At 45.7% G+C, this 14,942-nt stretch overlaps 2 protein-coding genes across 2 annotated transcripts in view; both read right to left on the reverse strand.

The window, feature by feature from the left end:
- LOC143964380 (NACHT, LRR and PYD domains-containing protein 10-like) overlaps window positions 1–241 on the reverse strand; it is a 53,537-nt gene extending 53,296 nt beyond the window's left edge. The window contains exon 1 of the mRNA XM_077474096.1: window positions 184–241. Within this exon, the coding sequence (XP_077330222.1) occupies window positions 184–241 (58 nt within the window). The remainder of the gene's footprint in view (window positions 1–183) is intronic.
- The window catches only part of LOC143961839 (uncharacterized), a 299,153-nt gene that overhangs the window by 241,213 nt on the left and 42,998 nt on the right, over window positions 1–14,942 (reverse strand). The window lies entirely within an intron of this gene.

Below are 14,942 nucleotides of genomic sequence, written 5' to 3' on the forward strand. Positions count from 1 at the left end.
GAATAATAAAGACATTGTCTATGCAGGATTCCGGTTCTACTTTCCTTTGGGGGACAACGTTGTAAAAACCAACAACATTTTCTCTGGTAAAAATTAACAGGATAACAGTGCTTTAAAACATTTTTTTAATTTTTAAAATGTATTATATTTATAAATATCTGAATTTGTATAACAAATTCAAACTTTCTCTTCCCTTCTCTGCAACTCTTATAGTCTGATAGCTGTGCAGGAATATCGTCATTTTACGCAAATTACTTTTACATTTTTATGTGATCTACAGGATGTTTCCTACATACTGAGTGCATCTAACCAAGTGTTGTTAATGCTTCTGCCAGATGAATGTTGAGCACGTTTAACGCTTAATAATCCCCATTATGAATGTTTATCAGCTCAATCAGATTCTGGACCTAACGGTGTGATATGGGAAGTTGTTAAATGTTTAGGGCATTTGCTGCAACATGGTCTCTTTGTCTTAGTTCATAGGAGGATAGTGTGTTGAGCAGTTTGCAGAAACTAGGCGTAGGCCCTAGGAAGATGGAGTGTTGAGCAGTCTGTTGAATATAGGCGTAAGCCCTTGGAGGATGGAGTGTTGAGCAATCTGTAGAACCTTGGTGTACACCCTAGGAGGATGAAGTGTTGAGCAATCTGTAGAACCTTGGTGTACACCCTAGGAGGATGGAGTGTTGAGCAATCTGTAGAACCTTGGTGTACACCCTAGGAGGATGGAGTGTTGAGCAATCTATAGAACCTTGGTGTACACCCTAGGAGGATGGAGTGTTGAGCAATCTGTAGAACCTTGGTGTACACCCTAGGAGGATGGAGTGTTGAACAGTCTGTAGAACCAGTGTTTTGGACCAGGGTGGTGCTGTGGACATGTTAGCATATCTTGTTTTCAGCAAGGCATTTGATACAGTTCCACATAATGATCTTATACAAAAGTTATACAACCTAAGACTTAACCCTTTGGTGGTTCAGTGGATATGCAGTTGGCTAAAGGATAGATCCCAGAGTGTCATTATGAATGGGGGTTCACTCAGAACAGAGACCAGTCACTAGTGGGGTACCACAAGGCTCTGTACCAAGTCCTGTTCTATTTACTCTCTATGTGATACAACTAAAGGCTTGTTGGGCAAGGTAAGTCTCTTTGATGATAAAAAGGTGTGTAATAGGGTTGATATCCCTAGAGGTGTCTGTAGCATGGAATATGATTTGACATTGCTGGAAGATTGGTCAAACCAGTGGAGACTGCAGTTCAATATTTCTAAATGTAAAATAAGGCACCTAGGCAAAATAATCCCCTGAGAGAGTACAAAATTGGGAGTATAGTGTTAGCCAGCACTACAAAGGAAAAAGATTTGGGGGTGCTTATTTCAGATGTTTGAAAAATGAGCAGTGTGATCAGGCAGTGGGAAAAGCAAATAGAATTCTAGGATGGATCACTAGAGGAGGAAGGAGGTCCTGTTTCCTCTATATAGATCTTTATATCACAAGAGGGGTCACCAGCAGGAGGGTGGAGGACCTGATTCCCCTATATAGATCTTTATATCACCAGAGGGGTCACTAGTGAGAAGAAGGAGGCCCTGATTCCTCTACATACAGTAGATCTTTATATCACTAGAGGGGTCACCAGCAGGAGGAAGGAGATCCCGATTCCCCTATATAGATCTTTAGTGAGACCTCATTTAGAATACTGCGTCCAGTTCTGGACACCTCCACTTACAAAAATATATTGATAAGATAGAACGAGTTCAGAGACGGGTAACAAAAATGGTGAAAGGTGTGGGGGATAAAACATATTGAGAGTGACTTCAGAAACTTAATATGTACAGCCTGGAGGAAATAGGGTAAGGGGGGACATGATTGAAACCTTTAAATACATCAAGGGGGTGAATAAGATTCAGGAAGGCAGTCTTTTCAATATGAAACCAAAATGAAGAACACAGGGACATGACCTTAAACTATCTGGAGGAAAGTAAAAAAAACAAAAAAAAAAAAAACAAAAACAAAATAATGGGCCGACTCGATAGACTACTCAGTCTTTTTCTGCCATCGCTTTTCTATGTTTCTGAACTAGTCATAGGTCCTAGGAGGATGGAGTGTTCAGCAGTTTGTAGAACCTAAGCATAGGCCCTAGGGGTACTAAGTGTTGAGCATTCTGTAGAAGCTACTCTTAGGCCCTAGGAGGATGGAGTGTTGAGCAATCTGTAGAACCCAGGCATAGGCCCTAGGATGATGGAGTGTTGAGCAATCTGTAAAACCTAAGCATAGGCGCTAGGAGGATGGAGTGTTAAAGCGGGAGTCCACCGGGACTCCGCGTTTTTTTTTTTTTTTTTAAAAGCCAGCAGCTACAAATACTGCAGCTGCTGACTTTTAAAATAGTGACACTTACCTGTCCAGCGCGCCCGCGATGTCGGCACCCGAAGCCGATCGCTAGGTCGTCTGTCAGGTCCTGCCGCCGCCATCTTGGGTATGGGAATCAGGAAATGGAGCCTTTCGGCTTCATTTCCCGGTTCCCTACTGCGCATGCGCGAATTGCGCTGCGCAATAAGGACGCTCCCCGCTGACTCTGGGAACTGTGTGTTTCCCAGCAGGCAGCGGGGCACTTGCGGGAAGGGGCGGGCACTTGCGGAAAGGGGCGTAAGTTACGCCCCTTTCCGCAGAGAGCTGTCCCGGAAGTTGGTGCAGTTACCTGGATTATCCAGGTAACTGCACCCCCCTCCCCCCTGAAAGGTGCCGATTGTGGCACCGGAGGGGGGGAGGGTTCCGATGAGCGGAAGGTCCACTTTAGGGTGGACCTCCGCTTTAAGCAACCTCTAGAACCTAGGTGTAGGCCCTTAGAGGAAGTAGTGTTGAGCAGTCTGTAGAACCTAGGTGTAGGCCTTTGGAGGGTGGAGTGTTGAGCAGTCTCTCTACCCTAGCACTAGACCACAATGGCTTGCGGCAAAGATCTTGCTCTGAAATACATTTATCTTGCTGTCCCTCTGCTGAGTTTTTAATGTTGCTGCACCATTCTCCTCTGGTCTACAGGGGCAGATCCAGGGTAATTCAAGCTTATAAACCAGGCATCACTAAATGATGGATCGAATGGCAGTCCTATCTGGACCGCAGCTCCGGCACCCCAAAGCACCCTTGCCATGTTGAGGGAAAGCAGCCTGGTATTGTTTAGGAGGGGGGACCCTACACCATTTTTTTTTCTTCATTCTGTCATAGGGTTCCCCTTAATCACTTCAGCACACTGTATTATATACTCTGCACTGCATTATAAATTCTGCACTACACTGTATTATATACACTACAGTTACTGCACGCTCAATTCACTGACTATCCGGCCTAACCTCTCTATAACATACTACATACAGCCGTCATTGGAAGCGACCTTATATAGTGTGGGGCATGGACCTAGCCTCTGAGCCATAATTGACCAAAGCCACCTTTGGCCAATCATGGCTCTGACAGTACATCACGCTGCGATTGGCCAAAGCATACAAATCAGGTGCATGCTTTGGCCAATCAGCAGTCATCAATGCACTACGATTTCGCCAGTGGGCGAACATCCTGCGAGCACCCCATTTGTTCCGGGCCGATCCCTAGTCATATGACATGTATGATATAAGAGTGTGCTCTCCTGGTTGTATAATTACAATAGGCCGGGCAGAAGTGGTTAAAGGCTCTCAGATTCCAATAAACCCCCCCTGCAACCACCCGGCCAGGGTTGTGGAGAAGAGGCCTTTGTCCTCATCAAGATGATCCCTCATTATTGTTGTTATCATCATCATCATCATCATTATTATCACACCTTTTGAGGAGAATGAGTCAGCCATGACACCTGTAGACGAGTGGACCTGTAATCACCTAGAAGTAAAACAAATAAATAGAAAATGATTATAAAAGACACGTAGAGTATTGATGAAATTTAGTAATCTTCCTTTTATGCACTTTGTAGGCTTACTAATAACTAAAAACAGTACTGAATAAAAATAAAATATAATATAAACAGATAATAAACACTGAGTACACCATTATTAATAATTCTATCAGGAATGTATTTATTAACCGCTTGCCCACCAGCCGCCGTCATTACACTGAGGCAGGTCGGCACGATCCCACGAACCATCGTAACTGTACGTTGGCTCCTTTAACCGGGATAGAAGGAGTGTGCATGCCCGCTGCACTGCCGATGCGTGTGGCTGGCGGGCACGAGAGCCAGAACAGGGAAGTGTGTGTTTGTTAACACACATATCCTTTTTCTGTGAGGAGAGGAGAGGCAGATCGTGTGTTCCTACTAACTGGGAACAGCGATCTGTCATCTCCTCTAATCTCTCCCATCCCCCTACAGTTAGAACACACACGAGGGAACACACTTAACCACTTGATCGCCCCCCTAGTGTTAACCTCTTCCCTGCCAATGACATTTACACAGTAATCAGTGCATTTTTCTAGCACTGATCGCAGTATAATTGTCAATGGTCCCAAAAATGTGTCAAAAGTGTCAGATCTGTCTGCCGCAATGTCACAGTCCCGATAAAAATTGCTGATCGACGCCATTACTAATAATAAATAAAATAATAAAAATACCATAAGTCTATCCCCTATTTTACAGACGCTATAACTTTTGCACAAAACAATCAATATACGCTTATTATTATTATTTTATAAACAAAAATATGTAGAAGAATACATATTTGCCTAAACTGAGCGAAAAAATAGCTTTTTTTAAAAGAAAATCGGGGATATTTATTATAGCAAAAAATACAAAATATTGTGTTTTTTTCAAAATTGTCGCTATTCAAAATAAAAAATGCAGAGGTGATCAAATACCACTAAAAGAAAGCTCTATTTGTGGAGAAAAAAGGACGTCAGTTTTGTTTGGGTACAGTATCGCATGACCGTGCAATTGTCAGTTAAAGAGACGCAGTGCCGTATCGCAAAAAATGGCCTGGTCTTTGAGCAGTCAAATCTTCTGGGGCTGAACTGGTTAATCAATATCAGATACAATCCTGCAAAACCTCGGACAGAAAATGAGGAAGATCTAACAAATACCGTACAATCTTTAAGCTAGGTGCCATAATACATGAAAGTGATTTTCTGTAGTGTTGAGTTTCATATGGACAATGGTAGCTGTAGTCATTGTGATGCCCACCCCTCCTCTAGCACAGTCATTGGTCACTCCACCCTTCCATGGTGCCCCCAGAATACTGCATCCTGCTGGGGAAAAACAGAGAACAGTGCAGACATATCAAAGAGACATGTGGGAGGAGTCTACAGATAGGTGGGAGGAAAATGACATGACATGTGGGAGGGGTCTTTTTTTTTTTTTACATGGTGACAGCAGGCTGGTGAGAGGGGCCTACAGAAACACCAGCCAGATCTTGATGTGATGAAGGGGTCTGCAAACAGGTGGAAAGGGCAGGGAGCTATGGGACGAAAGGGACTGCTGACTGGTAGGAAGGACAGGAAATTACAATGGTAGGTGGGAGAGTCCTGCAGACAGGAGAAAGGGACCTGCAGATACATGGAAAGAATTGAGAACTGATATAATGACAGGCAGCAGAGAAATTATGATATGTGGGAGGGGTCTTTGGATACATAGTTGGTAGTTCGCCCCTTTTTAACTAATGACCGCCAAGCTACTCATTCACTCCCTTGTTATCTCTCGACCATGAGAACTCTCTTCTCCTAGGCCTACCTCTCCATAGGCTATCCCCTCTTCAGTCTATCATAAATGCTGGCAGACTCCTCTACCTTACCAACTGCTCAGTGTCCTCAACCCCTCTCTGCCAATCCATCCACTGGCCTCCATTCTTTTTCCTCCACCCCTCTTCGCCAACCCCTCCACTCGCTTCCGATCACCCAGTGAATTAAATTCAAATGACTAAACTGCAACATACTAAGCTATTCACAACTCTGCCCCAAGCTACATCACCAATCTTGTCTCCAAATATCACCCAAACTGTCCTCTCCGCTCCTCCCAAGACTTCCTACTCTCGTTTCCTCCTCCCATGCTCATCTCCAGAGCCTCTCCCATTCTCTGTAACTCTCTACCTCAACCTGTCTGGCTATCCCCTACTCTGGCGGCCCTTAGGCGATCCCTGAAAACTCATCTTTTCAGGGAAGCCTATCACACCTCCAACTAATAGTTTATCACTTCCATCAGCTCATCCCCCATAGTTGTAAACATCTATACCATCTGCCCCAACCTCTTAGATTGGGAGCAGGGCCCTCTTAACTCTCATGTATTTCATTGTATTGCAAATGTACTGTCTCCCTTTTATATTGTAAAGTGCTGCATAAACTGTTGGCGCTATATAAATCCTGAATAATAATAATAATAATAATAATAATAATAATAATAATAATAATAAAAATAACTAGACAGGTGGGAGGGTCCTGCAGAAACATTAATGAGATCCTGATGTGATGAAGGAGCCTGCAGACAGGTAGGGGGGAGGACAGTGAACTACATGAGGAGGGGCCAGCTGACAGGTGCCAGGACCAGATGGTTTGCACCCGAGGGTACTTAGTGAACTCAGTCAAGTAATTGCCAGACCATTGTTCCTAATTTTTACTGACATTCTACTGACTGGAATGGTACCAGCTGATTGGAGAAAAGCCAATGTAGCACCAATATTTAAAAAGGGCCCAAAATACATCCCTGGGAATTACAGACCAGTTAGCCTAACATCAATAGTATGTAAACTCTTGGAGGGGATGATAAGGGACTATATCCAAGATTTTAGTAATGATAACGGTATCATTAGCAGTAATCAGCATGTATTCAGGAAGAATCGTTCTTGCCAAACCAATCTATTAACCTTCTATGAGGAGATGAGTTTCCATCTGGATAAAGGAAGGCCCATAGACGTGGTGTATCTGGATTTTTCAAAAGCATTTGACACAGTTCCCCATAAACCTTTACTGTACAAAATAAGGTCCATTGGCATGGACCATAGGGTGAGTACATGGATTGAAAACTGGCTACAAGGGCGAGTTCAGAGGGTGGTGATAAATGGGGAGTACTCAGAATGGTCAGGGGTGGGTAGTGGGGTAATTTGCTCATAATTGATTCATACACGACCTGGAGGACGGGGATGGAGTAAACAGTTCAATCTCTGTATTTGCGAATGATACTAAGCTAAGCAGGGCAATAACTTCTACTCCCCAGGATGTGGAAACCTTGCAAAAAGATCTGAACAAATGAATGGGGTGGGCAACTACTTGGCAAATGAGGTTCAAGGTAGAAAAATTTTGAATAATACATTTGGGTGGCAAAAATCTGAATGCAATCTATAGACTGTGGGGGAGAACCTCTGGGGTAATCTTGGATAGAAAAGGACCCGGGGGTCCTAGTAGATGATGGGCTCAGCAATGCCAAGCTGCTGATTACAAAGCAAACAGAATATTGGCATTAAAAAGGGGATCAACTCCAGAGATAAAACAATAATTCTCCCGCTCTACAAGACTCTGGTCCGGCCGCACCTGGAGTATGCTGTCCAGTTCTGGGCACCAGTCCTCAGGGAGGATGTGCTGGAAATGGAGCGACTACAAAGAAGGGCAACAAAGCTAATAGGGTCTGGAGGATATTAGTTATGGGGAAAGGTTGAACTTATTCTGTCTGGAGAAGAGGCGCTTGAGAGGGGATATGATTTCAATACACAAATACCGTACTGGTGACCCCACAATAGGGAGAAAACTTTTTGTGGAAAGGAGGTTAACAAGACTCACAGCCACTCATTAAAGTTTGAGGAAAATAGCTTTAACCTTAAACTACATAGATCAGGGGTCTTCAAACTACGGCCCTCCAGTTGTTCAGGAACTACAATTCCCATCATGCCCAGTCATGTCTGTGAATGTCAGAGTTTTGCAATGCCTCATGGGATGTGTAGTTTGGCAACAGCTGGAGGGCCGTAGTTTGAGGATCCCTGACATAGAGGGTTCTTTACTGTAAGAGCAGCAAGCATGTGGCATTCCCTTCCACATGCGGTGGTCTCAGTGGGGGTCATTGATAGTTAAAACTTCAAGAAACTATTATATAAGCACCTGAATGACCTCAACATACAGGCATACACAATGTAATACTGACATATAATCACACACATTGGACAGGTTGGACTTGATGGACTTTTTTCAACCTCACCTACTATGTAACTATGTAGGGGCAGGGAGCTACAGGGGGATGCAGAAGGCGCAGGATGACATGTGGGAGATGCAGGAGGTAACACTGAATAGAATTGATGACAGGTGGGAGGGTCCTACAGACAGATGGGAGGTATCTGTAGATACATGGGAAGCAGCTGCAGGCAGGTGGGAGGGGGCATGCAGATTCATGGGAAAGGATTGCAGATATATGGGAGGGACCTGTAGTAATATTAAAGAGATGATCATTTGAATGATGGTCTTGCAGATAGGTGGGAGGGATGATTTCCAAAAAGAACACAACAATAACTAGGGATTACAATCTATTCCTACTCCAGTGAAAATATTCATGTTTCTGTTTGAGTCCCCGCTTGGAGCCCCAGATAGCAATACAAAATTGACAGGGCTTCTAATCCTTCTCCAAGCTATCCAACACAAAAAGTTGCATGGACGGACACCTTAAAGTGTAGCTATAGCCACAACTTTTTTGCTATAGAAAAACTAGACCCTCTGTCAGGTTTTTATTTATTTGCTACCTGAGTCACGTTCTCTGTTTGTCCTGGTGACCGTTATCATTGGGATAAAAAAAAACTGAAAATGAAGGGAAATCCAAAATGTTACAGTTGTCACCAGAACAAGAAGAGAGGGGAAATCTACCAATATGGACCTTTACTAATGACATGTGTCTAAGAGAGCATTTCCCTTACTTTGTAGAGATTCCCTCTCACTTGTTGGTGTGTTCACAGGATAGGAAGTAAAAAAGATCCCTAATGAGTCAAAAGAAGAAACCAACCATTCCTTACTCCATCCAAAATAGAAAAAAAAAAGTTTGGGCTTAGATATGTTTGAAGATCTGAAGTCATTGATTTCCCTGTCTGCAGGCCAGGCATGTACTAGCCATCAGGACTACCGGGAGTTTCCCGGTGGGCCGATGGCTCAGGGAGCCGGTTTCAGTGACAGCCAGTGGCATCTCTAGAGGGTGGCTTTTGGGGCTATAGCCCTGAATCTGGAGCCCATGACCCCAAGTCTCACGGGTCCCCAACCACAGGGCCGCGGCCCACTACTGAGCCTCTCTGCAGTCATGTGGCAGGCAGCTTGGGAGATCTGGAGAGCAGGCAGGCAGCACAGGAGAGCTGGGTGGGTGAGAGAGCAGAGAGATGACATCATCTATCACTGCCCTCCCTGCATTACCGCTGTTCCCCCCTCACTGTGCAGCCGTGGGCAGCAGAGAGATTACATTATCTCTCACTGCCCACCCTCTCTCTGGTGACCCTGATGTAAGGAGAAGCTGTCTGAGGTAAGGGGGGGGGGCTCTCTGTGGACCCTGCTGTAAGGAGGAGGCTCTCTGGGGACCCGGATATAAGGGGGGGCTCTCAGTGGATACTGATGTAAGGGGGGGGCTTTCTGGGGACCCTAAAGTAAGGGAGGGCTTTCTGGGTACCCTGATGTAAGTGGGGTTGCTCTCTGGGGAACCTGATGGAAGGTGGAGGCTCTCTGATGTAAGAGAGGCTCTGTGGGGATCCTGATGTAAGGGGGAGGCTCTCTGATGTAAGGGAGGCTCTCTGGGGACCCTAATGTAAGGGGGAGGCTCTCTGGGTACCCTGATGTAAGGGGGGGTTGCTCTCTGGGGAACCTGATGTAAGGTGGAGGCTCTCTGATGTAAGGGGGGCTCTCTGGGGAACCTTATGGAAGGTGGAGGCTCTCTGATGTAAGGGGGGGTTGCTCTCTGGGGACCCTGATGTAAGGGAGGGTTGCTCTCTGGGGAACCTGATGTAAGGTGGAGGCTCTCTGATGTAAGGGGGGGGCTCTCTGGGGACCCTGATGTAAGGGGGGGTTGCTCTCTGGGGACCCTGATATAAGGGGGGGGTTGCTCTCTGGGGAACCTGATGTAAGGTGGACGCTCTCTGATGTAAGGGGGGCTCTCTGGGGACCTTGATGTAAGGGGGGGCTCTCTGGGGACCCTGATGTAAGGGGGGCTCTCTAGGGACTCTGATGTAAGGCAGATGCTTTTTTTTGCGCAATTGCTTATAGTTTGTATACTGTTTTTGTGCATGTTTGCAAAATTAAAGTGGGCCAGTCGGGATTAAGTCCAGGGTCAAATTTTTGTCCCAGTCCAGCCCTGCTGCAGGCTGACTCCTGACAGACAGGACACCGGAACTTGTAGAATGAAGACGTCAATGGCGTCCTACATATCTCTCTCAGAACAATCTTCCCATGAAGATAGGTCTAGGAATATTAATGAGTTTTCTCCTGCCTGTTAGAGTTCACCTGTGCACTTCGCCTTTAATGGATAACCATAGAGGAATTCCAGTGGTGATCTTTGTCTCTCATTGTTTGTATAGACCAGACATTGTATGGGTAAACAGAGGCGATCCCGGGCTTTGTACGCCAATTGGAGTCAGAGGATTGGATAGGAAGAGGTTACACTGCCTGGAATGGGCAGCAGCTCTGTTGAAGATTTTACGTACGTAGACACACAACCAAGATCAACAATCCCCGTCCTCCATTCCCCTGCAACCTAAGCCTGATACCGACCTCTCTCCCTGTCTTGTTAATCCATTTCCTGGCTCATATTTTTCCCGACACTTTCTGGAAGACGTCTTTCACTTTGCAACCACAAGATCAGTTCCCTGGAAGAGTGTCGTTCAATGTGCACCAGGGAATTTCTATTTACCAAGAATGAAGATGACTTCCTACACAAACCACCACCTATGAACACTATGTTTGTGCTCTAGTATCATATATATAAATAAACATTTACCATGCATACTTACACACTGCCACATTCCATACTTCAGCTTCTCCCGCCAGGAATGGTTCATCTAGTGCTTCAGCCAATCACACGACAGCCTCCTACGTCATCAACAAGAGACAGACGAGCAAGGAGAAAAATGGCGGACGACCTCCAGTGCTGAGGACACATACCCAATACTCGTACAGAAGATACATGAACAGTCTGCCCTCTAGTGTTCATAAAAAAAAAAAAAACACAATACATTGTACAATGTAGCCCTTATGTTTAGACAGAAACTCAAGATTAGGAGAGAGACAATACAGATAATACAATGGTACCTGAATTCTTGGCATCCAAGCTTCAAGTTCAAAGGGTGCGCATATGGAATTTTTTATTTAGAGTTTCTATTTGTGTGCAGCCAACCAGTTGTCATCAATCATGTCTATTTATATTAAGTGTGTGCTCAGCTGCAGTCAGCTTTGGCATAGTTGCCAACAGTCCCCATTTTCCCGGGACAATTCCAATTTTGGGACCCTCGTCCTGATCGGAAGGCCGCCCCGATTCGGGATTTTGCCTTTTTTGTCCAGGGAAATCGAGAATGTTTGCTTTTCCACTTTTGCAGCAGCTGGCTCCAACAAAATGGCTGCCGGCGCCGCCGCTAGATCGTTCCCCTTGTGTTCAGTGGAGAGAGGAAGGGGGCTCAATCCGTGCAGCCAGTGAATTGGCTTCTCTAATTACAATACTGAAGCCGGGGTTAGCTGCACAGATCGGCCCCTACCCTCTCCACTGAACACATGGCGCCGGCCACTCCTGGAGTTTCTTCTGCTCTCTCTTGTCCCTCCTTCTCAGTTTAAAGCCCAGGCAGCGATGTAATGAATGTACAGGAGGGGGGTTAACTATTTACAGGAGGGAGGGGTTAACTATGTACAGGAGGGAGGGGTTAAATATGTACAGGAGGGGAGGTTAACTATGTACAGGAGGAGGGGTTACTAGGTTACTATGTACAGGGGGAGTTAACTATGTACAGGAGTGGGGTTAACTATGTACAGAGGGGTTACTATGTATGGGGGGTAATTATGCACAGGGTGGGATACTATGTACAGGGGGGTAACTATGCACAGGGGGGTAACTATGTACAGGGGGGTAACTAGGGCGAGAGGGGTAACTATGTACAGGGGGAGGGGGTAACTATGTACAGGGGGAAACTATGGCTCTGCCTGGGACACTGATGTAAGGACTGAAGCTGGGAACACTGGTTAGGAGGGACTCTGCTGGGGGCACCTGATGCAAGGACAGACTCTGCTGAGGATACCTGATGCAAGGACGGACTCTGCTGGGGATACCTGATGCAAGGACGGACTCTGCTGGGGATACCTGATGCAAGGACGGACTCTGCTGGGGATACCTGATGCAAGGACGGACTCTGCTGGGGATACCTGATGCAAGGACAGACTCTGCTGGTGGCAGGCAACGTGACAGGTGAGACGCTCAGGGCTCCCACTGATTCAGCATTATGGTGAGTGGAATGATTTAATTTTATATTACAATGTAATAATAGAAATAATGCACTCCAATCACCCTGACACCATAACAACCATGGTGCCGGGATGATTGAAGTGCTAACACCAGGTGTTTGGAGTATCTTTATCTGCTGATTGTTAAACTTTCTGGAATACACATATTTCTATTGTTGTGTAGGATCTGGGGCTGCTGTCCCTCCATCCCTCTCTCCCCCATTCCCCCTTTCCCTCTCCATCCCTCATTCATCTCAGACTCTAACCACACCCCCTTTGAGCCACGCTCATTTAAGGCAATTTAAGCCACGCCTACTATTTCACGTAAACCACACCCATTTTTCACTGTGCCACGCCTACAAAGGCATGTCCCATCCCCTAATTATAATACGTCTCCACTTACAGCCAAAAAAAGTCCCGAATTTTTTTTTTTTTTACAATTTTGCCAACTATGCTTAGGTGAAGTGATAACTCAGCTTTCTTATGCTGCATACACACGTTCGGAATTTCGGGCAGCAAAATACCGATGAGAGCTTTTCGTCGGAAAATGACTGTGTGCATGCTCCGTCGGAATTTTGCTGGCCAAATTTCCGCCAGCAAAATGCCGCGTACACACGATCAGAATTTTGGTCGGAAAAAGCTCTGATGGTTTTCCCAACGGAATTCCGACGAGATTTTGCTCAAGCTGTCTTGCATATACACGGTCACGCCAAATTCCGACCATCAAGAACGCGGTGACGTACAACACGTATGACGGGACTAGAAAAAGGAAGTTCAATAGCCAGTAGCCAATAGCTTCTGTCTCGTAGTTGAATCTGAGCATGCATGATTTTTTGCGCGTCGGAATTGCATACACACGATCGGAATTTCCAATAGAAACTTTTTCCGTCTGAAAAATTGAGAACCTGCTCTCAATATTTTGCTGGCGAAAATGAGGAGAAGCTCTGCTGATTTTATCATCCAATCATGTGCAAGCTAAAATGCTGTTTTTATTTTCCTTGCATGTCCCCCTCGGATCTACAGCGACTTTACTAACCCCCTATATTCGTTTTTTTCCTGCTCTTATGACATATGTGTATGATGCACATGCTCTAATGGAAAAAAGAGTCCAAGAATCACCAGGAAAGCAGCCAGCCATTTGATATACTGTATACCCGTAAGAGGAATACTATTTTAGACCCCTGGAGGTGAGCACATAGTGTTACCGGTGGAGGGCACTTTTCTTCTTCTTTTTTTTTTTTCGAGAGAGAGAAACACAAGATTTGCACTGAAGTTTATTACTGGATTTCTGATTATTCACAGAGACTGTATGAGCATGGGCACTAAGTGAATGGACTGGATTTTTTTTAATGATTTTCTATAAGGACTATTTACAGTATCTATTTAAGATTGCTGAACTTTTATGGTTATTTCACCTGCAGGTTACTTTTGAGTATACGTCAATTTGGTTCACAAGTGTGATATGTCATTATAAACTATAGCTGCCTTTTTCTTTCTTTTTTTTTTTATTTAATTATTATTATTTATTTTTTTTGAGCTATGAGGGGTCATCACCACTATTGCCACTAGGGATGAGCTTCGTGTTCGAGTCGAACGTACGTTCGACTCGAACATTGGCCGTTCGGCGAATTCCGAACGTTTTGGCCGTTCGCGTCAACATTCGAGTGGCGCGCGCGCGGACCACAATGCACTGCGTTGGCGCAGTGCATTGCTGCCCGATGATTGGCCAAGCATGCACTGTGACCCCGCATGCTTGGCCAATCGCAGCGTCGGCAGCGAGGAGAGCCATGATTGGCCACAGGCATCCTGCCTGTGGCCAATCATAGCTCAGGCTGTGTAGTGCACGCCCCACACTATATAAGGCCGCCTTTGAGGCGGCCTCCTGTAGTGTGTTACTTAGCATCTGAAGCAGTGGGTGTTCTGTGTACCTTCAACACAGTACACACCAATCGTTTTTGGCTGATTTCCTATCTTGCTGCTGTGTAGTGGTTGTTGTCTGTGCCCTGACTGCAGTATACACCACTATATTCACCTCACCTATATAGCTAGTGATCTAGCTTTAACCACTTAACAACTGCCCATTGCCGATTAACGGCTTCAGGGCGGTTGTTTAACTCAGAGAGGCCGTTAATTAACGGCCTCCCAGAATTCTTCTCTCGCGTACCCCGAGGTGTGCGCACTCGAGAGCATCCGTGACCGCCGTTTACCACGTGATTGCTCCGTCAAATGACGGAGTGATCACTTGGAAACAAACCGGCGTCATGTTATGACGCCTGTTCCTCCCTCCCCTTTCTGTACCGATCGGTACAGCGGAGGGGAAAGAGATCGGTGTCAGCAGCGATGTGGGCTGCATCTGCAGTGCCCACATCGCTGCTCACCGAATTTAACCCCTCAATTCCCTGCCAATACTCTGCAATACCAGTGCATACTCTGCAGTACCCTGCCATTACTCTGCAGTACCCCGCCATTATTCTGCAGTACCCCGCCATTACTCTGCAGTGCAGTACCCTGCCATTACTCTGCAGTACCCTGCCATTACTCTGCAGTACCCCCCATTACTC

The sequence above is a fragment of the Lithobates pipiens genome, unplaced genomic scaffold (genome assembly GCF_037356315.1).
Source record: "Lithobates pipiens isolate NorthernLeopardFrog02 unplaced genomic scaffold, aLitPip1_a1.2 Scaffold_8, whole genome shotgun sequence".
Taxonomy (NCBI): Eukaryota; Metazoa; Chordata; class Amphibia; order Anura; family Ranidae; genus Lithobates; species Lithobates pipiens.